The sequence below is a fragment of the Oxyura jamaicensis genome, chromosome 8 (genome assembly GCF_011077185.1).
Source record: "Oxyura jamaicensis isolate SHBP4307 breed ruddy duck chromosome 8, BPBGC_Ojam_1.0, whole genome shotgun sequence".
NCBI classification, from domain to species: domain Eukaryota; kingdom Metazoa; phylum Chordata; class Aves; order Anseriformes; family Anatidae; genus Oxyura; species Oxyura jamaicensis.
In genome coordinates, this window is record NC_048900.1 from 25,572,047 (window position 1) to 25,599,874 (window position 27,828).

Genomic DNA, 27,828 nt, shown 5'->3' on the forward strand with positions numbered 1-27,828 from the left:
CGAGATTAAAGTCTTGGGGCGTTTCCCCCCCACACACACACTCTGTAATTCCTGCAGAACTACAGCCTACTGTCTGTGAGAAGACGTGCTCTTAAACAACTGCTGCAGCACTGGAGGAACAATGCCCAGGACTGTGTGAACACAAAGGCAGCACCCACCTTCAGCCAACTGGAGAGGAGAACGCAGCATCTGGCTGGTGGCAGGGGACGCTCGCCTTTCTCTCCAGCTGGAATTCGGGGCGCTGCCCATTCGGAGTGACCGTGGGGGATTAAGGGAAGGTTGGCTGAGAGCTGCTTGAGGGAAGCTGCTTTGTCCCAGCTAACGCTACAGCCCTGATTTAATAGAAATAAATAGGTTTGTACTGGGTGTTGCAGAAAGCACCTGTATTACACGTTACTGCAGGGCAAGATGTCACTTTTATTTTAAGATTTTATGGTATGGGAGAACGTTGAGAGTTGATGTGTAAGCTTTGATGTCCTTGATGGAAGTAACGTTAGTCATCAGGGAGGATGGGGGCAAGAAAATAAGATGAGGTATTTCACCAGATGAAGAATTCTGTACTTCTGAGACAGCTGTAACCTCTGCATCCCCTTCGTGCTTTCCAAATCCAACCACCTGGAAAAAAAGTTAAAACAATCGGCTCTAAGAGTCTGTAATATGGGTATCGTTCAGTGTTCATCTGCCCTGAAAATTAAATGCAGATACTTCAAAGCAATCCAAATGACAGGATTAGACAGGTAGGAAATATAAAGCCAGGAGTGTGGCTAAACACCCGAAGAAAAGTTAAACAATGTGACTTTTCCTACCCTACGCCCTTACAAAGATCTCTCTGAGGTTATCAAAGCCTGGCACGTCATAAGATGGTAACAAAGAGCTAAGGAGAAATTCGTAAGATGGTAACAAAGAGCTAATGAGAAATACTCACGTGTACGCTGAGCACTTTCTTCTTGTTACTTCTGTGAGCTTGGAACCAAGTGACCAGGTCTGATTTTGTAACAGACTTCAAAGCTTCAATCTGAAACCCAGAGGTTTTTAAATAGCACAGTGATGATTCAAGTCCATTTAAACATAAAAAATGGTTTCTCTACACTAGCTAGTCCATTAGACCTTTTAAAAATAACATGTTTCTAGGTCAGTATGTTTCTAATAGCGTAAGTGCAGCTAATTGTGCTTTGTATTTAACACTACTGCAAAAAGCCACACGCAAGCATTCAGTTTGGCAGCACTTGACAACAATGAGCAGCTCCCCACCTCACGGGCAAGCCTGTCAAAGAGATACTGCTGGGTCACAACTTCATTCCAGTTCCTGTCGACTTCTTCGCCAAGATGGGAATCTTCACATTCTTTAAGCTTTATCAAAGCTGTAACCTATGTTTGGGGGAAAAACGAAAAGAGGGTTTGAAGGGTTTAAACAGCCTTAACTTCAGTGAAGGAGGTGACTGATAGATTGTAAATTAAATGAAAACCCCAATGACATTCACAAGACCATTCCTTGTTCTCAAATGTCCCTGGAAATTTCCAGGGACAACTATTCAGAGAATGAGCACCGCATGGAGTGAGAGCCAGGACTTATAGATCAGTCCTTTGTTTGGGACCTCAGAAATAGGTGGGTTCAGTGTAACCAAATCCTTCAGTTTACATGTCATTCAGCCGTTAAAGGAAAAACTTTTCAAGACTGATTTTTACCTGGGTGCTAAAGGCTTCTTCAGTTAAATGCTTGATTTTCTCCTCAAAGCAAGAAAGGAACTCTTCTATCTTCTTGTCAACCAATTCAGAACTAAACAAGAGTTAAATAATTAAATCAACACAGGCAGAAAAAAAAAAAATACTGAGGGACAAGGTAGCAGAACAGCCCCCAACAAAGGGAACGTTTGTGGCAGGACAAGCAAAGCTCACACAGCAATAAATACCAACTTTTCTGTTTTCCCTCATACTAAGGAATAAAAATAGTGCTCTGCTTTTTATCTGTATCAAGTCCTGTTCAAACCCTGGGACTTCATATAACCAAGCTGCAAGAGAAAGAGCTGGGTGGTGCAGGGACTGTGGTACGCCCACCAGCAGCACGCCCACAGCCTTGCACGTGAATAGTTAGAGCAGAAGTTGATGGCCTGAAGCAGCTGAACATTAATGCAACAAACTCCGAATGAGAGTGAGTACACTCAAGAGTTCAAGCAAAAGCAAACCAAAGTCAGCTGTCATTGGCTCCAGTAGAACAAATAGGTTAAATGAAATTTCTCAGCTGGCTGTTGTATAAGTACACCACAAAATACGTGGAGACATGGTCACGCTTAGTTAGATACCTCACTATGCCAAATGAGGCCCAGATATTCAGCTCCTGAATTCACTCAAGGGCCGCTGACCTCCTCCTTCAGCACCACTTCCTAACGCCACTTGCCATACCTGGCCTGCAGTGAAGCCTTTCCTAGTCTACAGCAGCCACAGTTACACACTTACTTGTATTTAGTTGCCTGGGTTGCTACCGTTACTGAGAAGCCAAGTATCCCAGAAGTATTCCTGCAGGTGGGGTACACGTGGTAGCTAAAGAAAAAAAAGAAACAATAAAGTAATTCCACAGGAACAATTAAATTTTCATTTACAGGACATGCTACAAATTAAAACAGTGTTGGTACTTTACCAAAAAAAAAGATCTCACACAAATTCTCCATAGTCTTATTCCCATTACTTCCTGCATCAATACACTTCGGGGTTTTCTCATTTTTGAGAAACCCTTTTAAGCTTGGCAGAGTAACTGTTTGAACTCATCTGCAGGAATTACCAAACACAACGATAAAGCTGTAGCTGTGAAAGGCCTGTACCCCTGTTCCAGTTTCGTGGGGTGGGCAGGTGCCTCTGAGGGAGTCCTGCCACTGCAGAACTGCTATGGCTGCAGCCCTGGAGAACGGCGAGTTGGTTTAGAAAGGGAGGGAACAACTTTGTGCTGAATAATTCCAGGTTAACACACCAGTGGCAGACACCAATTCTTAGGGGACTCGAGAGCGACTCGGCTGCAGTTTGCGTCAGTGGGTGCCTGTGGTTTTAGTGGGTTACATTTCTGTTCCCATTGCAACAAGCCAGGAATTAATTAACCACTGCAAGGAAGGGGCTTCCAGAGTAAGAACACTGGGGAATACCAAAAGCATAGAGCTGAACTCACCCAAGGGTCTGCTTGGTTCTCAGGAAGTCAAAGCAGGGCTCCTCCATGTGCATCTGAAACAAAGCACAGATGTGTCAGGGCAGGGGTGATATTCCTCTGCTGCTACCCCTCAGGCTCAACCCAGAAACACAATCACAACACAAGAAAAAAATGCACTGCTGTCTTTCCAGCTACACCCGCTGAATGAAGAAGGGTCGCAGTCTTCTGGGTCAATAAAGAAAACTGCTCCACGCTGCCCTCCCCAGCAGCCGTTCGAGTATCCTGTCCCAAGCACTCAGAAGTTTAATGAGAATGAGTGGTGGGTACACACTGAACCCTTCTTACCATTTAGCCCCAAGGCCTTATCTTAGCTCTAAGCACCGTTTGCAGGTAAGGAAATGTCACGGGTTATGAGCCACGACGGCTAACTTACCACAAGCAGCTCCATAAGGGTGTACTCCCTTAGGCTCCTGGCACCCGACTAGAAGGAAAAGGAAGAATTGATTTCATGGAGTTAAAAGCTACAGTCCAGCTCGAGGTGACTTGTGATGTACATCAGCTGCACTACAGCATTAAACTCATTACGATTCACAGCAGGGACAGCCGAAAAATGCTTGGTCTCTGAGGGGGCTCAGTATGGCCTGCAGGACCGAGGGGAGGGGTTTCACCTGAGAACCATGAGCTCAGTGTAAGGACACGAGGAAATAACCACAGCACAACAGCCGGCTACAGGCACAAGGCCAGGAGTGGAAGGTGCTGCCTTCAGGAAGCACCACATGTGGTGAGAACACACCCGGATTTAGCCAGGAGGGCCAAGGGTTATGTGTTAGGTGTTCATAACACGGTTTTGGTGCACTCTGTAACACCCTTGTCCAGAAACTGCTCTCAGCTGAGACCTATGTAACACTACAGTACCAGCAGCTACCAGAGGAACAGGCCAGTACACACCAAGCTGACACGTACCTGGTAATACACCGTCACTTCAGAGTTGGCATCCCCTTTGTTGAGAGTTTTCACCTTGCAGAGCAGGTGTGTATTTGGCAGATCCACCACCCGGAACTGCACGGGGCAGGGGTGTGCCAGGGGAGCAAATTGGAGCTTTCTGAAGGGAGCACAAAGAGCAGAGCGTCAAACACCTGCACACGTCTTAGCTAACACCAGCCCAACACCCAGACATTTACACTCTCAGACTGACATTGCTATCCCCTTCCCCAAACCAGAACAATGTCCTGCTTAAAATGCCATGAGCATTGGTCACTTCCACAACTGCCAGCAGCGCTGTACCCTGGGAGGGAGAAGGGAATGTCTGCACTGCTCCCACCCCGACCCCATTCTCCAGAAAAGAATCCTGACTTCAGTTACAGTTACCACATGCATGGTGCAGGAGGCAGATACTCACTGAACAACGTAATTGAGAAAATCCTTTGCTTCCTAGGAGAGAAAATGTAATTGTTATTGAGAAGAGAATTATTAGCCCCAGTTCACAGCCACACACAAAGTAGAGTCTTTGGTCAGTTTTTTTTTTTTTTTTTTGAACTTCTCTGCAAGGAGAATGCAGAAGCCAGAGAAACATCAACAGCCAATGCAACAGCAAAGGGCGCACACAAAGGGCCCCTCCCTGGGACCAGAGGTGGAGCTCTGGGAAGGATCAAGGAAGAGACACAGTAAAACTGACCAGGAGCTACAGGGGTGCATGCAACACAATGAGAAAGGAGCTTAGCTCACACAGGGAAATCAGCTCCACCATGGAAATTTGTCAGTATCAAATAAATTAGTAACAATATCTATCAATATCAATACTACATCAAACTATAAAAAATAGTGGCAATGGGGGCAAAGGCTGCAGAGCATGCATCTATCACTTAAATCAAATTCTGGGGAAAAAAAAAAAAAAAAAAAAAAAGCAGCTATGAAGACCCCTCAATGGGTCATCTGCCTGAGCATTCCTGACTCTTTAGAGATGAAGCTGCCCTGCACCAGCAAGCCTCAGGGTTGTCGGTACAGAAGAGGCAGTCAGCTTGCTGGTGAGCATTAGGAGCTGTTGCAGCTGTGTTTAAGTCCATTTTCAGAACAAGTTCCAGTGCATATCAGCTGCTGAAGCTGTACTTACTCTGCTCGTGAAGTTTCCTTGTACGAGACCCTCTACAAAAAGCTGTGATTTGAAAGCCTTGACAAAGGAGGAGAGGGACTCAATGGAAAGGCCGTTCATCAGCGTTTGGTACTTGTCTATCATGGACCACCTGCTGTGTTCTAGGATCAGCAGACGCACATCCCTGCAATGCAAGAAAGGAAAATAAAACCGCAAGCCATCAACAGCTCCTTAATGCAAGAGATCCCATTTCTGACCCAGGAACGTACTGGAGACAGGGAGATGGTCCCCACGTGCACTGCCATGGGCTCACCCTGCCCTGCCTCAGCACCTGCTGTTGGCTGCAGGCTGCTCCAGAACAGCAGCTACCTGGGTGTCCAGGCTGACTGCTAACCCTGGAACAAGCCTCCAGGAGCTCAGAGCAGTGATTTCCGAGCTCTTCTGCTCAACCCCCACACTTACAGTGAACAGTTACTGTGCAGCCACCTCTTGCCCTCCCCCAGAACTCACTTGGCTAGAGTCTCGGGCTTGATGAGGATGTTGAAGTATGTTTTCTTCAACTGCTCTGTTATCATTTCAAAAACTGCTGGAGTAAAGCTGAAGTCGGACAAGTAATCAATGATAAGCTGAAATAGAAGCTGTAACGAAAACAGTTTAAAGACTTTTTTTTTTGAAAAGAAAACCAATTTAAACTTATTTCTATATAATATTTTTTTTAAAAAAAAAAACATCAACACAAAATACACTGTTACTAAAGCACATTCCTCAGTTCTGCTAGATGCTTTTCACTAAATAATTATACACAAAATTACAGTTTCCAAAGGATGGCATTTTTAGTCAGTGAATGAAGTAAGCTCAGTGTTCCAAACCAAGAGGAGCTTCCACATTCTGATGAAACAAACCTAGCCTTTGACTCCAACACTACTGATTTGATGCTCCAATTTTTCTTTTTACCGCTTGCCAGCACAATGAAATCAGAACAGAGCAACATTTGGGATTAAAAAGGATATTTGGAGCATGCTATTTACATCTCTGTGTTTTTCTTTTATATCTCACATTAACAGGTCTGAGAGATGATGGACAGTTTTGTTAAAGTTCCACTCAAACCCTTGCAATGGAAGCTTAAGGAAGCTTGGTGGTCCTCTGCTCTTTGATCTGTATGCCCTCTCCATTTGTGCTTACCAGGGGTTACATGGCCAGCGTTCAGAGAATGGGATCAGGGATCCCCCAATCCTTGTAAAATCCTAACAACCCAACAAAGAAAAACGGCATCCCAAATGAGCTCAGAAGCTGTATCTCCAAAATGAAATCGTAAACAAAGCTATTTTCAGACACATTTCTCCAGAGAGCATGCAAATAGCCTTAGCTTGTTGACAGAGAGGCTCTAACTCTAAAAGAATGTGGGAGACTCACTTTTCTTTTTAACAGAAATGCTATTGTAGTCTAAATGGAGATGTAGATATTACTTAGAGGAAGATTTCTCTTAAGACAGGCAAAAGTCAGTAATTTGAGCTTCTGTAAGTGAATACAATATATGTAAGCCATGAAAAAGCATTTGCTGCCATTTCCTGTATTTGAACAGGGAAACAAATTTCCCATTTAAGATGCCCCATCTAAACGTCCTAAGGTCCAGCCAGCCAAACTCCAGCTGCTAGGAGAAAAAGCACATACGCTGAAAAGAAGCACGCATAAGTGTTTAGAAGATCAGCAGTACTTACAGGTAGTTTATGATTGAATCCTTTCACTCGAATGACTAAGCCATGCTCTCCGGCTACCAGCTTGTATTCCAACTGGGCGACATCTGCTTCATAAGCTGGTTCACCAAGATTGTGGGAAAGGATGTTTACAAACGTATCAAACAATACTATGCTGTGGGGAGAAAAGAGCAGAGGCTTAAAAAAAAGGAAAAAAATGAAAGAATAAAAGGAGGAAAAAAAAAATCAAGGCCAACGAGTTTGGTTGTACACACAAGAAATTCTCTAACAGAAATGAATACTTAAGTAAAAGGAGATTCAAAACCAATTTTCAACAAATCTGGAAATACAAAATGCAAATTTCCCTTCATTCAGAATGCCCACAACACTACTTAAGATTATTTTGACATTCAACTATTCTTTGCAATGAATAAAATTACAGCTTCACACTATTTTAGATTTCTTCAAGGTAGGAACACACATTGTAATGTGCCAATGCTTGAAACATTGAATTAACATAAAAAAAAAATAAATTACACTTTGTGTAAAGGAATGGAGGATAGCCAGTCTCTGTTTTTTTTTTTTTTTTTTTTTTCTGAAAAAGCTTCTGCTATGCTGAGGACTTGAGTAATGAGATCACTGTCTAACAAGATATAAATAAATAAATAAGCTACAGTGAATTGGACTGCAATGTGGGAATTGCTGTCCTGTCCTCTGCTTCCAGATTTTTGTTATTGCCTGGATTCCAATTCAAAGTTTAAACTAATAAAGCCCTGATGAAAACAGATTTATAAAGACATTCCTGAAACATTCCTCCTGCAGGTCTCAACAGGCTTAGGAAAGAACTGCCATGAAATTTGCTACAAATAGCAATGCTACCCTAAGATCAGCAAAAGTGTAGCATATGCAGAGCTATAACCTTGAGGTTTGTGCAACAAAGGGTTCTAAATGCTGCTGTGAGTCCCTTCACCTGCTCCTACACGCTCCCAGCTCATTGGTTTAGACGTGACTGTGCAGTTTCCAGCACCAACCCCTTCTCTAAGCACTTCCTTCTGGCATGCACCCTGCTGCTGTTACATTAACTTTTCCAGTTGCACTGGGGAGTAACACACCATGAACTCACACAAACCTGTCTGCTACAGGAACCAATGGCCTGCTGCAAAACCACTCTTGCCAAACTACAGAAAAAAAACTATAAGGAAAGTGCAAGAATGTGAGAAAAGGTACTGGAATTTTCTATTCCAGTTTAAAATTAGTCTCTCTTCGTGCTTTTTCAGTAGGCATGGGCCTATAGTTACTCTGCAAGCAATGCACAAATAATGTAACCCTTACTTCTCTGCAGACTGCTGTATCAACGGCGAGATGAGATGGAAACGAACATAACCTGGTGGGGAAAAAAGAGACTTACATGAGTAATTGTGTAACAAGGGACAACTTTCCAAAGTCAAGTATATTTCCGTCAGGTTATTCTTTGGTCACAATTCAAGCCTAATGAAAATGGTCATTGAGCTATAAGAACATATTTTTCTTTTATTAAGTCATCATCAAATGCCTTCTCTTTTCCACTCCAAAAGCTTTCCTTAAAAATACCAAATATTAGCAAATGCAAAGCTGCACTTGGCAGAAAACTAACTCACATGGTGTGACCAATATAAATCAACACAACTCAAAGAAAATTCACCAAAATGCACGTTTAACAGACTCTAAAAATAATGACATTCTGCTTGAAAATAGCTAAATATTTTCCACATTTGTCTCAAAGGCAGGCCGTAGCTCTCTCTTTCTGTAGAAGAGACTACAACTTTTTCCTATGATGTTCAAGTTCCTCTCAAGCCCCAGTCTCAGTAACATATTCTGTATGCCATAGTCAGACAGTAGAAGAAGCCAGTATTTTTCAGTGATTCCACCTTTTAACCTGAGTAATCAGCAGGGTTTCTTTATTGCAAGGTAGTTTACCTGCTTCTCTTGTATTGTAGCTAATAAATATATCAAAAGGACCATGGAAGAGCTGGCAGTAAGCACTTCAGTATAAATGGTGAAGACTTTTGTGAGTTATTTTCCTTGAAATAAATTCCAGCTGATAAAAATAGGGACTTCATATTCTTAGGGAAGCCATAAGGCATTTATTTACCTTTAGGAATTTTGAATTTATCATCCTTCCTGTACCAGAGACAGCCTTGTTGTGTGCTTAGTGTTTTGACTGGATATTCTGTCTCAGGGCAGTCAGCAACTTTCAAAGCAAAGTCAGTAGCTAACAAAAAGAAAAACAAACCAAAACCAGAAGTTAGAGGACTTCACAGACACAGCCAGGCTACATGAATAAAAGCCTGCAAAATTATCAGCCAAATACATTTTTCCCCTCCCAGTTTGTTACATTATACACGACAGCATATGTTTCCCTGCGCCTGGAGAACATTTAGAGTTTCACACCACTGAAAATGAATGACCAAATGAACACCAAATGAAAAACATTTTTCATTTTCACACCAGAATACTGGCTCAGAAGCTGTGCTGAAATGGTAATGTTAGGTTCTATATAGGCTGTAAGTTATGGGTTTGCATTTTATTTGTTTTTGGCAACAAAGCCAGATGCTATTTAAATACTCTCAAAACCGGCAGGATTAAGCAAACAGAATTCTTCTACTTATGCGTCCACAGTTCTGTGTTAACTCTCACAGTCCACGGATTGTGTGAGATCTGTTAGAGCTGTATGATTGCAACTTTACATATTAGAAAAAGTCAGTTCCCAAATTTATAAATAAGACAGCATTAAATGAAGTTCAGGTGAACAGAGCTCCCATATATTTTAATTTTCAAAATCAGGTTGATGTTCAGATGGAATTAAAGATTGTTTCTAAACCACATTAAACTCAAATAAATTACTACAGAAAGATTTCATTCATGCTCAGGTGCCTTACCTATGTATTTGTTTTCTTCTGGAAGGTGTAAATCCTGATTTAATTCAAAGTCACTGGCCCATAGATCACTCCAGTACTTGTCAATATCTATTAAAAAATATGAAATGCATTTAGTTCAGCAGGAAGGCTAATGCTTTCCTATTTCCTAGGCAAATCATCTCATCTCTTAGTTTCTATCTCCATGAACATTTGCAGTATGATAAGAGTTTGTTCACGTCACCTGGTTCATCACGACTTTTTCCAGATCTGCTCCCTTGGAGCAGGACTGAAGCAGTCCTATTCAAAATTAAAACAGGCCTGCCCGCATCAGTAACCCAGCTGCCAAGCCACCCTGTCCTTCATTGTTTGTGTTAATTTCCCTGTTCAGGACTTGAATCACAGCCAAGTGAAGGGTTCACTGGGATCCCTGCGTCCTAAAACAACTGTAAACCAGGGAGCGCAAATCAACTGACACTAAACAAAGAACAATTACAGGAGGACAGAGTACTTGACTGATGATTAAGTCAGTTTAGCACTGAGGATTCATTTCCCTGCTTCCATGTGGTTGTATTTTGTGTTGTCACCCTTTTAATAGCTCTAACGCATACATGAGACATTCTTCATGTTTCTGTCGCTGTTTTACCTTCCACGCTGTACTGTGTTCCAAACCACCTCTCCTTTAGATGACATTGGCCCTCATTGGCAGCAGACAGCAAAACGAGGTTGGCTCTCTGAGGACTGAGCTGGTTAAGGGCATCAGCAATGATCTACAAGTGCAAGACAACACTTCAGTTCAAATACAGCTGTGGTTCTGCCTGACCCAGCTGAGACTTCTTAGTCTGAACATAATGAAGAACAAGAAGACATCATAAGCGTATAAAAAAAGGAGATGTGCTTTCTGAATATAAAAACTGATTCAATTAGTACAAAACCTGCGCCTCTGATGCGCCTAATTGCATGCTTATATGTGCCTATGTTATATAGCATGCCTGTATTTTCCCTACATCAAAACACATAAGCAGAGTTCAAAGAACATTTACCTCAGGCTTGTATTCAAACAGAAGCTGGTCTCCTGTCAGAAAATCCTCCTTCTGAAACAACTGCATGTTCTCACAAAGGCTTTCCACATAGTCAACTGGATCTGTCTAAAAACAAACAAACAAAGCTATTTTTCACATAATCAGAAAACTAAAATACCCATTTTCTATTTTAAGCAGAGCTTGAGCGGTCAGGTACATTGAGCAGGAGTTACGTGCTGAGTTTGGTATGGCATTTAGTTTTGATTATTAAACTAAATATATTTCATAACCATATCTAAGGCTCAGGACTGCTCTGAGAATCTTGAAATATCAGAGACAGCTTTATGGAAGAAACAGCCTTGAGCATGTGTTCACAGTCATTAAACCTACTAGCTAAAGTCCCAGTAGAATGCGCTCCTTGCCTCTGGGGAACACAAGCAAAGTTTCACAATTCAAGGTTTAAAGTGATCTGAAACCTGGAAAGAGCAAGCTGAGGACCTGCTGCTGCTGCATGGGTATATCTGTTCTGCTCTTTCCCTAAGTTCTCTGGCATGACATGCAGTATGAAAAAGAAGAGATGCCTGATTTGGACATGAAAGAACTGTGTAACTGTGTAAGACTGCCTAGTGGAGACTTCTTACTGCATGCATTTTCTTTTTGAACCAGCCAGCATCGTGCCATAAAGATTCTGGGTCCACATACAGACCACATCTCCCCCTGAGAAGAGGCAAGCTTGACACATCTGTGTCTTATAAATGCACAGAAAAACAGGACCAAGAATTTCTTAAAACACTGATATCTGAGAAGACATTAAGTCTGCCTTGGGGGCACATAACTGCTTACCCCAAAGACATGCCTCTGTAACCATCAGGCTGTAGGATGGCCAGTACCAGCTTTTTCCATCACCCAGAAGAGTGGGGTACCATGTCTAAGTCATCCCAGAGAAGAACCCTGAACAACACTGTCACTAAATCATATACATACCTCTGTCCCTTCCTTTCTGAGTTAAGTTCCTGAGTTGCCAGTAACCACTTAATGATCACTTAAAAAACAGAACGATCAACTGGCCAGAAAAGCAGGACTCTACACAGTGGGTATTTCCCCACTGTGAAGAGGGAATATTTTCTGCCCCCACCTGGCTTGAAACTGGGAAGTATACATCCTGTTAGAGCAGCAACAGTTTTGAGGAACATAAAATTCTAGCTTGGTCTATAAAAAAAAAACAGCAGTATGAACCTTTCAGAACTAAATAGCTTCATTTTGATGAAAAAAGTCAAACTTCAGATTGGAGAACCTCTGTCTGCGATGATTAAAGACTGAATCATAAAACTGTACACAGGGCAACAGATATACCTACTATGTCCATTACACTAAGTGGCCATCCTTTAGAGATTTTTAGTTCTTCTCTACTCTTCTGGGGAAAGCTTTTGCTAGGAGAACGCAGTCAGTTCTAATTTTTTAATAGTTGCACTTTGTTAACAAATTCTTAAAAGCTGCATGACAATGAAAAACAAAACAAAACACCACATTTAAAAAAATGCACTTGGCAATTGGTGGAAACTTGTTTCTAGCAAAAAAAATCCACTGCTCTGTTATGTATTACTTAGGGTTGTTGGCAGCAGTCCCTGCTGTCTGTATCACTTGCAAATACCACTTTCCTCTGTTACTCAAAGGCCACTCAAGACACTCAATATCCACCATATGCTATTTTGAAGGCAGAGCTACAGATGGAAGGATTTGCTAAAAATGACGTTTCTAGCATCCTGATTCTCAGAGCAGACTGGCAGATCTTAAAAGTGTCTGAAAAGACTTGGAGTATCTAGAAAGAAAAACACTCTTCAATATTTCCTTTTTTTTTTTTTTTTTTTTGTCCTTCCTGCATCTGTGTACTTTAAAGAAACCAAGAAAGTCAGTGATGTTTTCAAGCCATATATAGAATATATGGATTTGTCTTCCCAAAAGTTTTTCTTTCTCTATCTTTAATAAAAACACCTGAGATTTTTAATAACTATTTTAATAAGCCAAGTAAGCCTTGACACAAAACCAAACTTATCCGTGTAATGTTTTAAGAGCTGACAAGGGGATCGTTAGCATCCTAGCCCTTGTGAGGCCAGATCACTAGCCATACCTTCCACACATCACTGCTTTTCTGGTCCCAAAAATCAGCAGTGCAAATACAGCTTAATAGCCACTGAAATTATAGGAAAAAATATTGAAAAGCACCAGACTTTGCAGAGCTCTATTAATGGGCACAGAACCTCATATAAAAGGGTCTAATGACTGAAAGACGAAGAGAGCCTATGTAGATGACCAAAAAAAAAACAAAACCAAACCAAAACAAACAAACAAAAAAACAACACTTTGTTGAGGACAATTATTTCAGAAAAACTATCTCATTATTTTAAGTGCATAATCTGCTTCTAGTCATACAAAACTTTGAAAACATAGTTCAAAATTTTAATTAAAAAAATATCCCGTTTATGCTTTACCTATATGCCAACAGAAAACAATGGATGAATACCTGTTCCTGATAGTGAAATTCATTAGCTTCAATCTTCTGGATTTCTTCCCATATTCTGTAAATGAGGAAGGAGAGAATAAGTGGATTTCTTCCACTATACTCCACATACAACATTATATATACTCCACTATACAACATTATTGAGAAACTGAAAAAAACCAGTCATCTAGGAAAGGAATCAAGGGTGAGTTTCTCTACAGTGATTCATTCTGGCACTAGACTTAGAAGTGATCTTACACATGCTTCCTTTACCTCCAAAAAGACATTTCACAACTAGCAATAAGTTCTGCTATTTTCCAAACAGGAAGAGACTTAACTACAAGGAGTCAAATACTGATATCGAATTAATATAAAGGCTAACACCAGAGCACCACGGACTTCCACAGATTTACAACATAATTTATTTATATCAACACAAAACCACACCCTACATCTACAACTAGTTCAGTTTATTAAAATTAGGAATTGATCACAATAAATCAAACTAAAAACACAAAGAAAAAATCATGAACATTTAACAAATTCATTTTTAAATTTAAATACTGGTAACCTTTCCCACACAGCTTTTCTACTGACTAACTTTTGTACTGACAAGCTTTACTACTGACCAGCCAGTTATACTCTAGTAACCCACCAAAACATGTAAACACTACAAATAAAAGGCTAACGGAGAGGAACAGTCTTGCCAATAGCTGATGTAGTGGCAAACACTTGCCTTTTATCTGGCCCTCTTTGCTGCAGCATCTTCACGTACTGAAACACAACATGAGCCACCTGCAGACAGAAAGGAACAGATTATTCTTTCCAGACATGAGGAAAACAGCGTAAAATGAAGTTACAGTTACAAAAACATACCTCATAGAAGTGCTTGTAACCTTCATCAGTCAAAGTTACGGAAATGCTGAAGATGGAGTAGGTAGAGTTCTGTTCAAATCCTGTCTCCCCATTTCCTCCATATAATGCAAGAGCCCAAAATCTGTGGAAGAATTAAAGACACTGATTAATCACTTACTTCAGCTTTATCTAAGCTTAGTTACAATGAGCATATCATGGCTTTACTTTAGTGGCTTTCAATCTGTTACCAGGTCACACAAGTTTTTCAGCATAAAGATGTGAACCTCAGGATACAGAATTTAAGAAAAAACAGTGAAAAAACTAAGCTACCTTTGGAACATCTCTTAAAAATCAGTCACAGATGCTACTGATCCACAGACCACAAACCTTAAACCACTTATTTCTCACTTGCGACTATCATCAGTTTAAAGAATATCACTACAAAATGCTCATATAAGAAGTCAGGCTTGACCTGCCTTTATATACATAAAAAAAAAAGTATCTGTAAGAAATAGTTTGCCTTTATTTTTTAATCATACCAACACATTTAATTACTATGCTTAAAAATACGTACTTTTTCCTGAGAAAGGAAAGAACACTTCCTTTGCCTTCATGTCCCACCAACCAGGAAATATAATGAAGTGGCTTCACTCTAGAAGAAAATTTAAAAATTAAATGCCAAGGAGATAATAGTTTTTAAAGAAAAAAATCATATCACTATACAAACTACTACAATACACATTTTCTTCATGGCAATTATTACATTTTCAGGTAGTACTGGGATAACAAGCTACAGACGTGGGAGTTCAGAACATGATGACTGATATGAGTCAGAGAGGAATGACGTTAAATCAGTTGTGCACCAATTCCACTCAATTTATAAAAAGAACCGCATTTGCATCACTTTAGTTCATTTTAAAAATGTTCTCCTAGCTGAACCAAAGTAATCTCTAACACAAATAAATGTGATTCTTTGGTTTCTTGTGAAATCCAATAAAATTATTCACAAGATAGCATGGTAGAAAGAAAATACAACATCACATTACCTGTAATACTGTTCTTGTGGTGGAAGGGCCCAGGTGATACTCAATGAATGAACTTTCCTGATCGGAACAACTAAACAGAAATAAATTTACTGAATATAAATACATGACTAGAAATAGGAAAGAATTTTTAAATAATGCAGAATGAATGGTTAAAAGTTATTCAGAACCACACAATTATTCTACAAAACACACAGATCCTTTCAGAACACAGAGGAAATATGAACATATGTATTCAAAATATTTAAACAGATCTATTTTACTTACCTCTGTAAAGCTTGTGAAATTCTGGTGTGTCAAAAGGTTGAGTCAGATGGCCAAAGCTGGGTTTGGGCAAACCACTTGAAAGAAAATTAAAGTGTGGTGTTACTGGCAAAGACTCAAGGCTACGCTGAGATAATCACCAGACCGTCAGCACAGAGGCGGTGCTACACCAGACAAGCAAAAATGGCCCTTAACAAAGGGTGCAATGCAGGATCCACCCAAGCCAAACTGGAAGGAACCCTGTCATTCACTTGCACTCTGCCCACACAACAAAGCTATTACCCAAGATTTAGACACCCTGACAACTCCTCCCTCTCCTTCCCTCCAAGGCAGTAACAAGAAAAAGCTTGCTTTCCCAACAGAGAAAGGGAAAGCCAAACACAGTAAGAAACTTGAGATGGATTGTCTTGTGCCAAAGACGGTACAAGAGAAGGACAGGGATGAGAAAGACAAATGTGTCTCTGTATAGCATTAGACTTTTACAGGACCATTTTCTATGCACTACAGAAACAAACATCAAGCAACAGGGGAAAATGAAAGGGAGAATAAATTTATTTCCAAGTTAAGCTGCAGAAACCTTTTTATATAGCACATGGTGGTGAATTATTAAAAAAAAAAAAATCAAGTCCTGATCAGTTGCCACCTTAATGATGACATTTAAATTCAAGGCACCATCCTAATTTATTTTGTTTCTAATTATTTTTGACACAAAGCAAAGATAAGAAATATGAAATTATAATCTACTTCTAAATGATTTATCATAAAATCAAGGTATCAGCACAAATTAAACAAACACTGCTGCAAGTTAGCACCACACAGCTTGCAGGTTAAATGATTGCTATGCATAAACAAAATCTTCCTGAAGCAATTAAACAGCAGTCTTTAAGTTTCAAAATTAGCCATTATTTTTTATGGATAAGGATAAACAAATGTTAATTTCTTTAACGTATCCAGTAAGAGATTAAAACAAATAAAAAGCCCTGCCATTTTAAGCATAGATATTTTTGTAATTTTTAATACTTTTATGCATTAAAAAAATCTTACTTATTTGGGATCTCAGAGAAGATTTCTGTCACCCACTTTTCCAATGTATCCAGTGTTTCTATTAAGGGAAAAAAAAATCCTGAAATTTCCTGAAGACAAATTCTTTCTTATCTCACCAGTTATTTTAAGGAGACTGCAAAGTGTTAAAATTACAAAGTCATAAATTATAAGCTTTAAATTGTTTTGAGCCATTTCTTTATATTCACTATGTCTGGTTTTATATACTATTCCAAAAAGTGAGGCTGATACTACTAGGATTTAATTTTTTTAGTAGCTGGTGTGACTGTGAACAAGAATTACTGACTTAGAGATCTGCAAAATCTCTGCGTCCGGTATATATACAGCAGTCTCCACTGATGGGAACTGCAATCAGGTTTAGGCACTCAACAAAACCCCTAAGCACAAAGCTAACTTGAATGTACACAACTATTTTCAGCACAACTCTATACTACCTACATAAGTTCTAAGTAATTTCTTTCCTTTTGTCTCAGCAGAAATGACCCATAGGTTTGAAGTTTTCTGCTGAAATGAAACACAATGCTACTTGCACAGAATTTTTCAGTCTATGATGAAAAAAAACTTCCTAAAGTTTCTTCCCAGTCTGTTATTTCAAAACCTCTCTTGAATGAGCCCCATTCAGAACGAGACAGATGGGACACTCAGCCACAGTCTCCCCATCATATTCTGTGGAGATTCACTGTTGACAGGAAGGAAAGCAGCAGCATTAAGTCATTTAAGTGGTTTGACTTTACATCCTACAAGTTTCTCTTTTCAATATAACTGAGGTTTTACCTTCTGAGTTAATATGGAACCTATTCATCTGTTTTAGTTAAAAACTTCTCGAGAAGTGGCGGGATGATAATAACAGAGCACAATTGCTTGAGTCTCATTTCATTTGGAAACCAGGCTAAAATCCACATCTAAATACCTCCTGCAGGACAGGATAATCCACTAGCATGGCTTGGACTAAAGCTGAACCAGTTCCAAAAGCACTACCCCAAAAGCAGCAATGCGCCTGTTTATAAGGAACAACAGACGTTACCTTTAGATTGGACAACTAAAGTCATATAGTGAGCAGAGTAATGGCGCTGCCAGAAGTCCCTCAGCCTGGTGTAGGTATCAATATTATTCATTTTAGGCTCGTGTTTGAGCGTATCTGCATTACCTGTAAAAGTTAAAAGGTGGTTAGTCAAGACCAGATATACTGAGAATTTCTTCTCTCCTGGTCACTGAGTTTAGTCATGGTGAGCACATTAAAAGTACTTAGAAGTCTGGAGTTAAAGGAATGTTAACTGAAATTTATTTTTTTTCAGTTTCTAGGACAGTTGGTATTTCTAGGACAAGAGAAGGCAAAGTCCTCCTGTGTTATCAGATCATACATACTGTGTACTATACAGCTCATTGTCTGTTACCAGCGTGCCAATGGAACTTGCAGATACAGGGAGGGGAAAAAAATGACGTTTAGTATATGTCACTACACAACTTTCGAAAAATGATCTGCATTTCAAAGCTGGCCATCTTTATTACTCATCACACTATAATTTATATGCCCATCAGCATCCTGAAAGTGAGGGAGTTCTCAGAGGGACTCTATTGCCCTGCATAGGAAGGACAAACTTCCCTTCGCTCCCATAACCGAAAGTCTACTCTGCAACCTTGACAGTGAATTATTTACATTGAAAAGCCTCAGTAGAATAAAATCCAGGAATATGTTATTTATCCATGGATTTTTAATAGAAAAACAAGCTTAAACAAGACAGAGATGACTCAGAGAACACTGCCTTTACATTAGCAGAAAGTTACATGACTCTACGCCTCAGGCAACCCAGCTCCAACATCAGCAAGAAGCAGTACCAAAATGAAAAAAAAGTTATCTTAAGAAGCAGGCAGCTGCTTTTATTCCCAATAGCTTTGCTGTGAAATGAGTAATTGCTCTCATACTTCTGAGAAAGGGTAATGCTTGCTGTGATAAGACAGCTTGTGTTAGTGCATCTTTTAAGTGGTTAAAAGTTTAAATACTTAATAACCTTAATTCAGAACTTACCCCAGAAAAATTTCTTCATAGGATGTCCAGGCCTGGCAAGACTCCCAAACAGCATCTCCTTTCTGTTTGCGTCAGAGGGTCTTGCTAACTGATACTCTGTTAAAGATTTTGCAGTGGCATGAATCAAAATTTGAGGTCATGTTCCCATGGGGAAAACAAACAAAATCAAAAACAAAAAACACAGATGCAGCCTGGAATATTTTTGTTTTAATGGATGATGAAATAGTGAAATAGGATAAGAAACAAGACTTGCTAGCAGTAATGAAAATAAGCCAAGAAAAGAGAAGAGAAAAACATGTAGTTCATTGCTACATGCTAGTAAAGAAAAGGATAAACAGGAAAAGCATATAAAGCCCCAGCCTGTCCTGTCTGAGTGTTCTCACTCTGTTAAATTTAATGGGAGCACAAGGCCAACAATATTCTACAGTCAGGCCCTGCACCAAAAGCCAGAGATCAATTACAAATCTGTTTCTCCTGTACGACACAAGGAATAACTTCTAGCATAATAATGAAATGAGAAAATGAAAACTGAGCAAGATAGTTTCCAAAAATGAAATTTTGCACTTTACACTAATGCAAATATGGGATTTTCAGCTGAAAATTAAAAAATTGCCCTCTCTAGCTCCATGTTCTTCTGGCAGTAAGAAACATGCACAGCTGAGCTATAAACTAACTCTTTTGGTTGGGTTGTTCTGCAGGCAGTTCAGCGAGATGACAGTTACTGGACAGCTCACTGCTACAGTGTCAGTACAAGCCAAGGAGTAAAAGTGGACAATGAAGGTAGTGCAAGTGAAGGCATAAATTAGCTTAAGCTGCTGAAGAAACTACACCTTAAATCACAAGACAGGTCCTTGTTTATACTGACACTTAGTTAAATGCAAAGATCGAGTTGCCCAGTTTTTTTTAATCAGAGGAAAAAAAAAAAAAAAAAAAAAAAAGGACTTCAAAACCATATTTGAACGTGTATCTGCCAGGAACAGGTTTTTATTCTAAAGCAGTGAGCTTTTATAGGCAGTCTGGAAATATTCATTATATATTTAAAAAAATCAAGTGAGCACTCCACTCACTTCTGTGCCAATTTCCTTCTGTGAAGCAAATTTGTAGTTATTATAGGCATTAGGATAACGAGACAAGTACAATGACAGACTTACTGCATTAACAATAACAAACACGGTATCGGAGGGAGCACTGGGGCTGTGCTGGAGCTACAGGCATGTTGTTCATTAAAAACTACACACATGCTCATGTAATTGTCCTATCAGTTACTGCCAAATGACCTACAATTATCAATTTTCAGTACAAGAAATAAGATAGTAAGCTCTCAGTAATGGCACCATGCTCAGTCTTTCTCCTCTAACAGCCACTGATACCCATGAAAGTGAAGAAGAAATCCAGGAGTTTAATTTCTCTGTTGAGTTAGATGAACTTGACTCAAGTGTTCAGAAAGGTATTGCTTGCAAGTAGGAAGCAATAAGCAATGCTATGAAATAGGTCTTATTTTTTATTAAGATGTACTAAACACTCAGAAAAAGAAACTCTTACCACTGTCTACAGCCTCAACTTCTCGGTCTATTGCATCCCTGATCATTAGCGGGTGAATAAAGAATTGCGCCCACCTATGAAAGAGAAAAATATGTTTTTCCTCAGTGTTTCTTAAGATAAAGCAAAAAAAAACAAAAAAAAAAAAAAACTAAACTCAACATGTACCTTTTTTAGTTTAGAAAGTTGCATGCCTCACTACAAATAACGCAATTCTGGACTGTATTGTCTTAAGGAGAGATAAAAGCCAGTTCTATGATAGCATCAAGAAGCAAAGACAAGTGATCCATCTAATCTGGTTGTGGCTCTAACAATGGCCAGTGTCAGATGCTTCAGAAAAAAAATCCTCAAAAAATCCTCAGTTGTTCGTTACAAACAACATAACCAAAAGGAAGTTTCTTCCTAACTCCAGGCATAAAGGAATGTTGATTTATGACCAGAAACATAAGTTTTTATATCCATTACAATTTCATTTACTATAGATATTCAGACACCTGCAGATACATCTCTTCTGTACCCATAGAGAGCAGATCAATGCCAAGGGACATGTCTGCAGTGAATGGAGACAGCAGAAGGCTGCTAGACAATCTATTATTTCTATTTTATTTCTATTTTTTTTTCAGTGCTTCATGGAAAACATTGAAGCAAAACATTAACAGGAATACATTGCTGACAGAGTTCTATGACTACAGGACCCATTAAACTAAAGACCATTGAAATGTAATGTCTTTCTTTAATTCCAAAGTTGATTGAATGAGCAGAAACCCCCAGCAGAAAACATTTATTTTCTTTGCATGTTATCCCACAGCTGACAAAACCCCTGATTTCTGTTTCCCCTCCACTAAGTGAGCTGTTGTGACCGATTGCAATTATGTTTTTTTGATTCTTTCTCACTTTCAGACATCTAAAACCTGGACTAATCTGTGAATGAAAACTGAATTTAATCTAATAAAGTAAAATTAAGGCAATACTTGGCAAAATGTGCAAATACTAGATCTTGTCTTCATCAGAGGAATGTATTTTGATCAAAGTGAATTCACAGTGGAGTCTGCTTTACTTTCCTCCTGAGATATATCAGAGCATCAGGAATACTCAGCTGACATGCCCTCAGGAATGAGCAATTTCTTCTCATGGAAGGAAACCACTCAGACAGGTGGAGCAGCGTTGTCCTAACCACCTCACAGCACAAAAGAGCAAGGTAAGTACTTCACCCCAAAAGGTATATATTTCGCTGAATAACCAGGACTGGGTTAAAGGTACCCTTTTGAGGCACACACAGTACCACAACGCTCAAGGCTACTCTCTCACCCATCTTAATAGATTGCACTTGGAAACAAAATAATCAAAAGCCAAAATTATCAAAAGTCAACCCCTAACTCTATCAGGACAGATACTCAAAGGATGAATCACCAGGATTCTGGGGGGAACCTCTCATTGTGTAACACTTCTCACTTCATCAAAGCCACCAGTTTAAGAGTGGCGAGACAAAGAGCTCGCAGTAATACTTGCACATGGATCTTAAGTAACCACACAGCAGCTACAGAGGCACTACAACATCAGTCAAGAGAGCCACAGGGAAATCCTATTTCCCTACGTTTGATACCCTCTTTTGTAGTACAAATACCTGTGGAAGTTCAGCAGCAGCCAGTCCCAAAATGAACTGACCACCAGGGACACGCACACACCACCAGAACCCACAGGCAGTTACCTATCCAGTGCTTCCTTGAAGTACTTCCTCTGCACGTCGAACTGGAAGACCGTCCGCTCACAGTCAGTCGAAGCATTGTCACTGCCCCCATGCTTCTTCAGGAACGCATCGAACCCGTTCTCATCCGGGTACTTCAAACTGCCCATAAATACCACTGAAACGAAAATCAGCCAAATTACCACGAGGGCATGGTTTTGTTACTCCTCACTGCAGCAGGGAGCTCCCAGCCCAGCTGGCACAGCAGCTCCTAGCAGGCGTTAACACACCGTCCCTGCCAGGACTGAGCTTGACAGGGCCCAAATCCAAGGCTAAACCAAATTCTAACTTCTCACATAATTTTTGAACGTAAGACCATAGCAGACATCAGATTCAGGTTTGGAACCAGCGATGCCAGCAGCCAGCCTGAGGGTACGATTAGACAAACTATCCCCCTGGCAAGAAACACAAGTTATATCCTCTGTACTTCAGTGCCGTTTCTACTGCTCATCTGCAACGACCCAGGCTAAAACAGACTTTCTTTTTTTGAACACCAAGCGTTTCAGAATCACATCAAAATTAAATAAAACATGCAAGAACTGAAGGTACACTCCTCTAGCAATCGACAGTATAATTTGTCCAGTAATTAGAGTAACCTGCCTTTGGCAGAAGGCCCAAATAGACTGAGAATAACAGCACCTTTCTAGGTATGATTGGCCTCAATAGGTCATGAGGAGCCTTTATGGGTATGTCTGGTCAGAAACTTCACAACATTTGTCCCCACATTTAGTGGTTAACAGAAAAGTGTGCATTAATGCACAGCCTGCCAACGGGAATGACACTCCTTCTCCCACATTAAGAGTTCCTGACTAGATAAGTATTTTTATAAGAACACAGATTTATTTAACTAATAAAAATAAATTCTAGGTAGCTGAAATATGAATTGGCACTAAAAATGCCATAGAAATCCAGAGCTAGATATCCCTAATTTTGCACTGCAGCTGGGGAAGATGAAACAGAGGCAGATACGTACTATGTTCCAGGAAGTGTGCTAATCCAGGCAGATCTTCGGGATCAGAGAAGCTGCCAACAGCAACGCAAAGGGCTGCTGCAGACTGAGAAAATACAACAGTCTCAGTAAAAGCTGCTTCAAGAAATGCTTTAGGAAAATGACAGACATGTAATTCAATCAGGACAGGCATAATAAAAAGAACGACTCTGAATGTCTAATCACAAGGTTTCAGAGCACAAGAAAGCTCTGTATACGGTATTTTTTCACTCTATAGCTTTAAATACATACCTGCTTTTCTGTACAGCCTCTCTTTCTTGTCTCTTCCTTTTCAGCTAGCTCTTCTAATTCACTGTCATCGGGATCATTGAAATCCTCGTTATCTCCATCATTGTCCTCACCCTCATCCCCCTCATCACAGTCCTCATCATCAAACCCTTCTCTACCATCTTCGATCTCTGCTCCAGAGTCGTCATCATCTTCATCGCTTTCCTCTTCAGATTCATCACCATCCTCTTCTTCCTCTTCCGAAGACGATGCAGATGGGGCACCCTCCAAGTAATTCAAATCCGAAATCAAAAGTGCACATAGGCCATTCTGCAGTTTGATATACCTGAAAGAAGAATTGTTTGCAATGAATACACTCGCTTCCCAAATCCGAATTCTCAGAAGGACAGACATTTCTGCATGTCCCATCTTCAACTGAGACATCCCTATGAAATAAGGTGAGCTACAAGGTGAGCAGATTCAGAGTAGAAAATCAAAAATACTCTTCTGATATTTAGCATCTGAAAGAAGCAAGTAATTCAAGATAGCAGCAGAAGCCCTTCTGTCCATAAGGTTAGACATTGATTTGGGCTTTTATTTCTCTCTGTGAAATATCTGAGCTATTTGCACCTCGTTACAGAAAACTTAATGTACTCAGAATAGGCAAACCCAAAACTCAGCACCCTATTATGCTTGCCAGGCTCTTGGGAACATATATTATGTAACAGAATTCAGATCTTTGGTTTTGCCTCTAAGCAGGCCCGGGATACTCAATTTTATTTGATTCTATGAATGCTTTCCATCAAATGGGATCCACAGGTTTGGCAGGCACGAGAAAGGACAATTCTCCCCAGCCTTCCTAAGTCACAGTGTCTTAGGTGGGTTGCCATCAAGAGTCACCTTTCACAGGTCTGTGTTTACATCCGCACATGGACATCCCTACATACGTTACGTATGTATAAATCCCTATCCAGCACCATTCTACCGCTTCTCAGGCTGAGGACAGTAGGTGCAGATGCTTTGCCTGACTAGAGCTCTCAGCAGTGAAAGTTCATGCCAGATTAGGAACAGACACTGCCACACTTTGTCACATGAGGTGGAGCACCCCCTCTGAGAGCTTCTGTGCCACAGAAACAGGAATTCTGGATCAAGAAAATACCTGATCCAACCTAACAGTGGTTGTATCAGATCCATTACAAATCCTGGTGGTGTAAAACTAACCCATGGGCTCATCCCACCTGCCCAGAGAAATCTGAACAGCAGAGTATGTTTATGCCAGATCAGACTATTGCAGCACAGCCACTGGTTTTTATCTCAGAAACAGAAATTTCAAAGCAGATTTGCAGATCAAGCTACAGGGTAAATATCCAAATGAAAAATGAAATGTGTGCTGTTTGATTTCCAAATCCACAGTTCCCAAAAGATCTCCAGTACCGTTTCACACATGGCTATCATTATGTAATTTCAAAGTTTGCACCAGTAAGAGCACGTGCTATTATCAATATTTCAATTTAAAATCTGAGGTCAGTGTAAGCTTCGCTCTTTAAAAGAGCTGCAAGACACTTGCTACAGCTCTGCGGCCTACAGACCTGCTTGAAAACACATTGCATGGAGTGCTTCTCTACCAGCTGAATTTCACGAGGAAGCCTATGGATGAAAACAGTAAAGAAGGTATTGTGATTACACATCATACTCTTTAGACTATCAAGTCTATGAAAAAAGCTGAAGACCAAACATTTAATAGCTGTGTTAAGTTCAGGAATTATGATTGCTCCTCAAATGTGGAAGTGACAGTGCCCGCTCTTGCCCAGGGTTTCAAAATCATTAACATGTCTGTCCTGCACAGTGCAGGACTCTGAAAGGTATGAATTTTATGCATCCAGGTGATAGTGCAGTTGCATTCTTGTTGCTTTAACCCACAGCAGTGTTAACGTGCAGAGATGCTGTGACTAACTTCAGGAGGCACAGGTAGCACGAGATGCCTGCTAAAATGTCTGGGTACAAAGTCAATCATCCACACATTCGGAATGTCTGAGTAGCGACATGTGTTTGTACCCCAGATGTCACATAATGTAGCTGCAGCGCTCCTGAATACGCAGTAGGGGCCCTACAAACCAGATGCACTGCATGCTTGGCTGCTTCAGGCTCTGGAGAACTCCCAGCAAGACCCCCAGACGGTGCAAGTCAGCGCTGCTACGGCACATCCTCCAGCATGCCCAGCACCTTCCGCACCTCCACGCGCAGCTGTCTTCAGCTTTCATGTCCCACAAAGAGCACTCACTTCCCTGGGGTCAGTACAGTCGTAGAAGGCAGAGAACAAGCAGTACAGTGCTATTCCTCCACAAGGAGTGCCACGAAGGTGCACAGCCAGGTGTACCAGTAGCTCTCATTTCTCCTTTCCCCACACAGCCATTAAACTAAGGCAGCAGGTGATACTAATTTGACATTACTCATCCACAGGCTTGTCAGTGTTACATGTTAGCACAGAAAGCACGGTAACACTTTAACCACGCTGCTGTTGAAGGCTCTCAGATTTCACTTAAGGAGCACCTGGAACAGTTGAGGTTGTACTGAGCAGAGGCACCAACTGACATCGGTGTTCTTTTCTTTTTCCGTGTTTCAGTCCAACGGAAAAGAACAAGTGTAATCAATACAGAAGTATCAATTAGTACACAAAATACAGTAAGAAAGACGCAATCACACATAGCAAGAGAAGAAAGCAGAGTTCAATTACTTTTTAGAAGGACTGTACAGACATTGATACAAGTAATCCGTGAAATATAAAAGTCAAATTCTTGAAGATACATTCTGGGTAAGCTCGAACAGCTTGGTGTTCTCACACCAAGGTACTTTCTTACATCAGTGGTAACTGCTCAGCAGTTAGGCAAATATTGAAATATGTAATAATGTATGGTAAACACTTTGAGAAATGTCTCAATTTTTCAAATTACACAAAACAGACAATACAAACTCATAAAATATAAGGATGAACTTAAATACAATAAATTTGGGGGAAAAAAAATCCAGTTAAGATAACTACCCACTCGTAGCTCTGAGAGACTATGTTCCATGAACAGAAGCAACTTTGGTTATGATCATTTCTGTCCAAGCAAACTCACTTTTGAGAATACATTCTGCAGGCTGGCAGAACTCCTCTGCTTTTATGAATGGTGTGTTTGAGATGATAATTTGATGAGAAGTGTTTAATTTTAAGATCCATGGTCACAAAGAGAAATTAAATCAACTGTGAATGGCCTGCAGTATACGTCAACACCAATGCAAGAACAGAGGAGAAAAACTGTATATGCATCATTAAATCTCGTGTCTTTAAATTTGCTTACAGGGTTTGGAACATAGCTAACAAAGGTATACTTTACTTTTGGCAACATTGATGTTCTCCTTCCTAAGTGTAACATTTGTGTCCATTCTGTGCAAGGCTCACTTCCCATACACAGAAATCAACCTGAAAAGACGCGACTCCTGGCTTCCAGCTGGAAAACCGTCTGTTAAGTACAGAGAACAGGATTTCTGAGAGACGTCGATATTTGCCTACTCTATGCTGCATGCAAATGTGCTCTCCAATTCCCTGTGCATGGAGGAGGTTCCTGAGCCTCAGAGCAGACTGCCAGTTTTCAGTGGACTACCCAAGCTTCAGCACACTGCCGTTCCAGGTAGCAAAGGCACAAGTTTCCTAAGCTGACGATCTCTGTAGCTACAAACCGCAGGAAGACACCTCCTGCAAAGCAGCACGAGCGAGAATGCCAGCAGGGGAAGCAGGCAAGAAATGGGGAGGAAGAAGCAGGGAAGTAGGGTAAGAAGGGAGGGAGGAAGTTTGTTCCCCGAGCCAATGGGCATAGCCCCCGTGCAGCCAGCAGAGAACTTCAGCCCGTGTCACTGCGAGTCCACAATTCAGCTCCAGGCTGGGGTTTAGGGAGACAGCAGAGGCGTTATGAAGAATAAAGTTAAAAGAGCACATCTCACAGGGGCCAGGTGACCTGCCTACAGCATCCCTGAGAGAAGGGCTGCTTTATCCCACCAGCAGCCCTCAGCAGCCTCTCACCCAGGCCCAGCTGCCTGAGGACGGGACGTTCCTCCGTGTTCCTGGTGGGTTTGTTGGGAGCACCGAGCGAAAACACCACCAAAATGGCAGCGTAGGGTCTCTCCTCACAGCCGTATTTAAGCCTGGAACCCATCTATATGGGAAGAGTTCTGCTGCTGCCGGTTTCAGCCTGGTTTCAGCTCGGCGTTGCTCTGGGACACCCCCGACAACTGCCTCCCGCTGGGGATCGGCGCTCCCGGGGCCGAGCCGTCCGGAGTGGGGGGCACAGGAGCCGCACCGGGCCCTCACCCGCGGCCGGACCGGCCTCCAACGCCCCCCCCCCGCGTCCCGTCCCGTCGCTCACCGGTACTGCTTGGGGTCGCTGGGCGACTTGACGATGTCGGGGTCGCCGAGGTTGGCGCCCCGCTCCTCCTCCTCGTCCCCGTGAGGCGAGCGGCCTGCGGCATCGCGGCCCGCCTCGGCGGCCTGCTGCCCCCCCAGCACCTCGGGGCAGCCGCCGCCTCCCGCCGCCTTGTTCCTCCCGGGCATGGCCGCACTCAGCGGCCGGGCCCTGACTAGAACCGGCGGCAACCGCCGCCCCCACTCCGCCCCCGGCCCAGTCCCGGCCGCCGCCGCCCGGCCCCTCCTCACGAAGGCTGCCGCGAGTCTGCGCATGCGCGGCCGGCCGCCGGGCCCCTCTGCCAGCCG

At 41.4% G+C, this 27,828-nt stretch overlaps 1 protein-coding gene across 1 annotated transcript; it reads right to left on the reverse strand.

Moving 5' to 3' along the window:
• Positions 1–368: 368 nt before the first annotated feature.
• NRDC (nardilysin convertase) lies at positions 369–27,824 on the reverse strand. The gene is made up of 31 exons (XM_035332627.1): positions 27,485–27,824; positions 23,106–23,427; positions 22,839–22,920; positions 21,830–21,983; positions 20,125–20,198; positions 18,583–18,678; positions 17,581–17,703; positions 16,539–16,596; positions 15,498–15,571; positions 15,234–15,303; positions 14,762–14,839; positions 14,209–14,329; positions 14,069–14,127; positions 13,354–13,408; positions 10,854–10,958; positions 10,457–10,580; positions 9,835–9,921; positions 9,048–9,167; positions 8,249–8,300; positions 6,941–7,091; positions 5,733–5,860; positions 5,244–5,406; positions 4,533–4,564; positions 4,097–4,235; positions 3,567–3,614; positions 3,155–3,207; positions 2,455–2,538; positions 1,687–1,777; positions 1,252–1,368; positions 926–1,015; positions 369–615 (listed from the first exon to the last, which is right to left on the reverse strand). Exons 1-31 carry the CDS (start codon positions 27,793–27,795, stop codon positions 418–420), a joined length of 3,459 nt encoding a protein of 1,152 aa, XP_035188518.1. The 5' UTR covers positions 27,796–27,824; the 3' UTR covers positions 369–417.
• Between the last annotated feature and the right edge of the window lie 4 nt (positions 27,825–27,828).

Bases quoted from the DNA above. Each gene is read 5' to 3' on its own strand.
- NRDC (XM_035332627.1), bottom strand. From the start codon at position 27,795: ATGCGCAGACTCGCGGCAGCCTTCGTGAGGAGGGGCCGGGCGGCGGCG. The intron at 8,301-9,047 runs GTAAATAAATGC...TTTCCCCACCAG, and splicing joins TAAATTCAAAATTCCTAAAG to GTTATGTTCGTTTCCATCTC. The intron at 3,208-3,566 runs GTAAGTTAGCCG...GCTTTGTTTCAG, and splicing joins CCCTTATGGAGCTGCTTGTG to ATGCACATGGAGGAGCCCTG.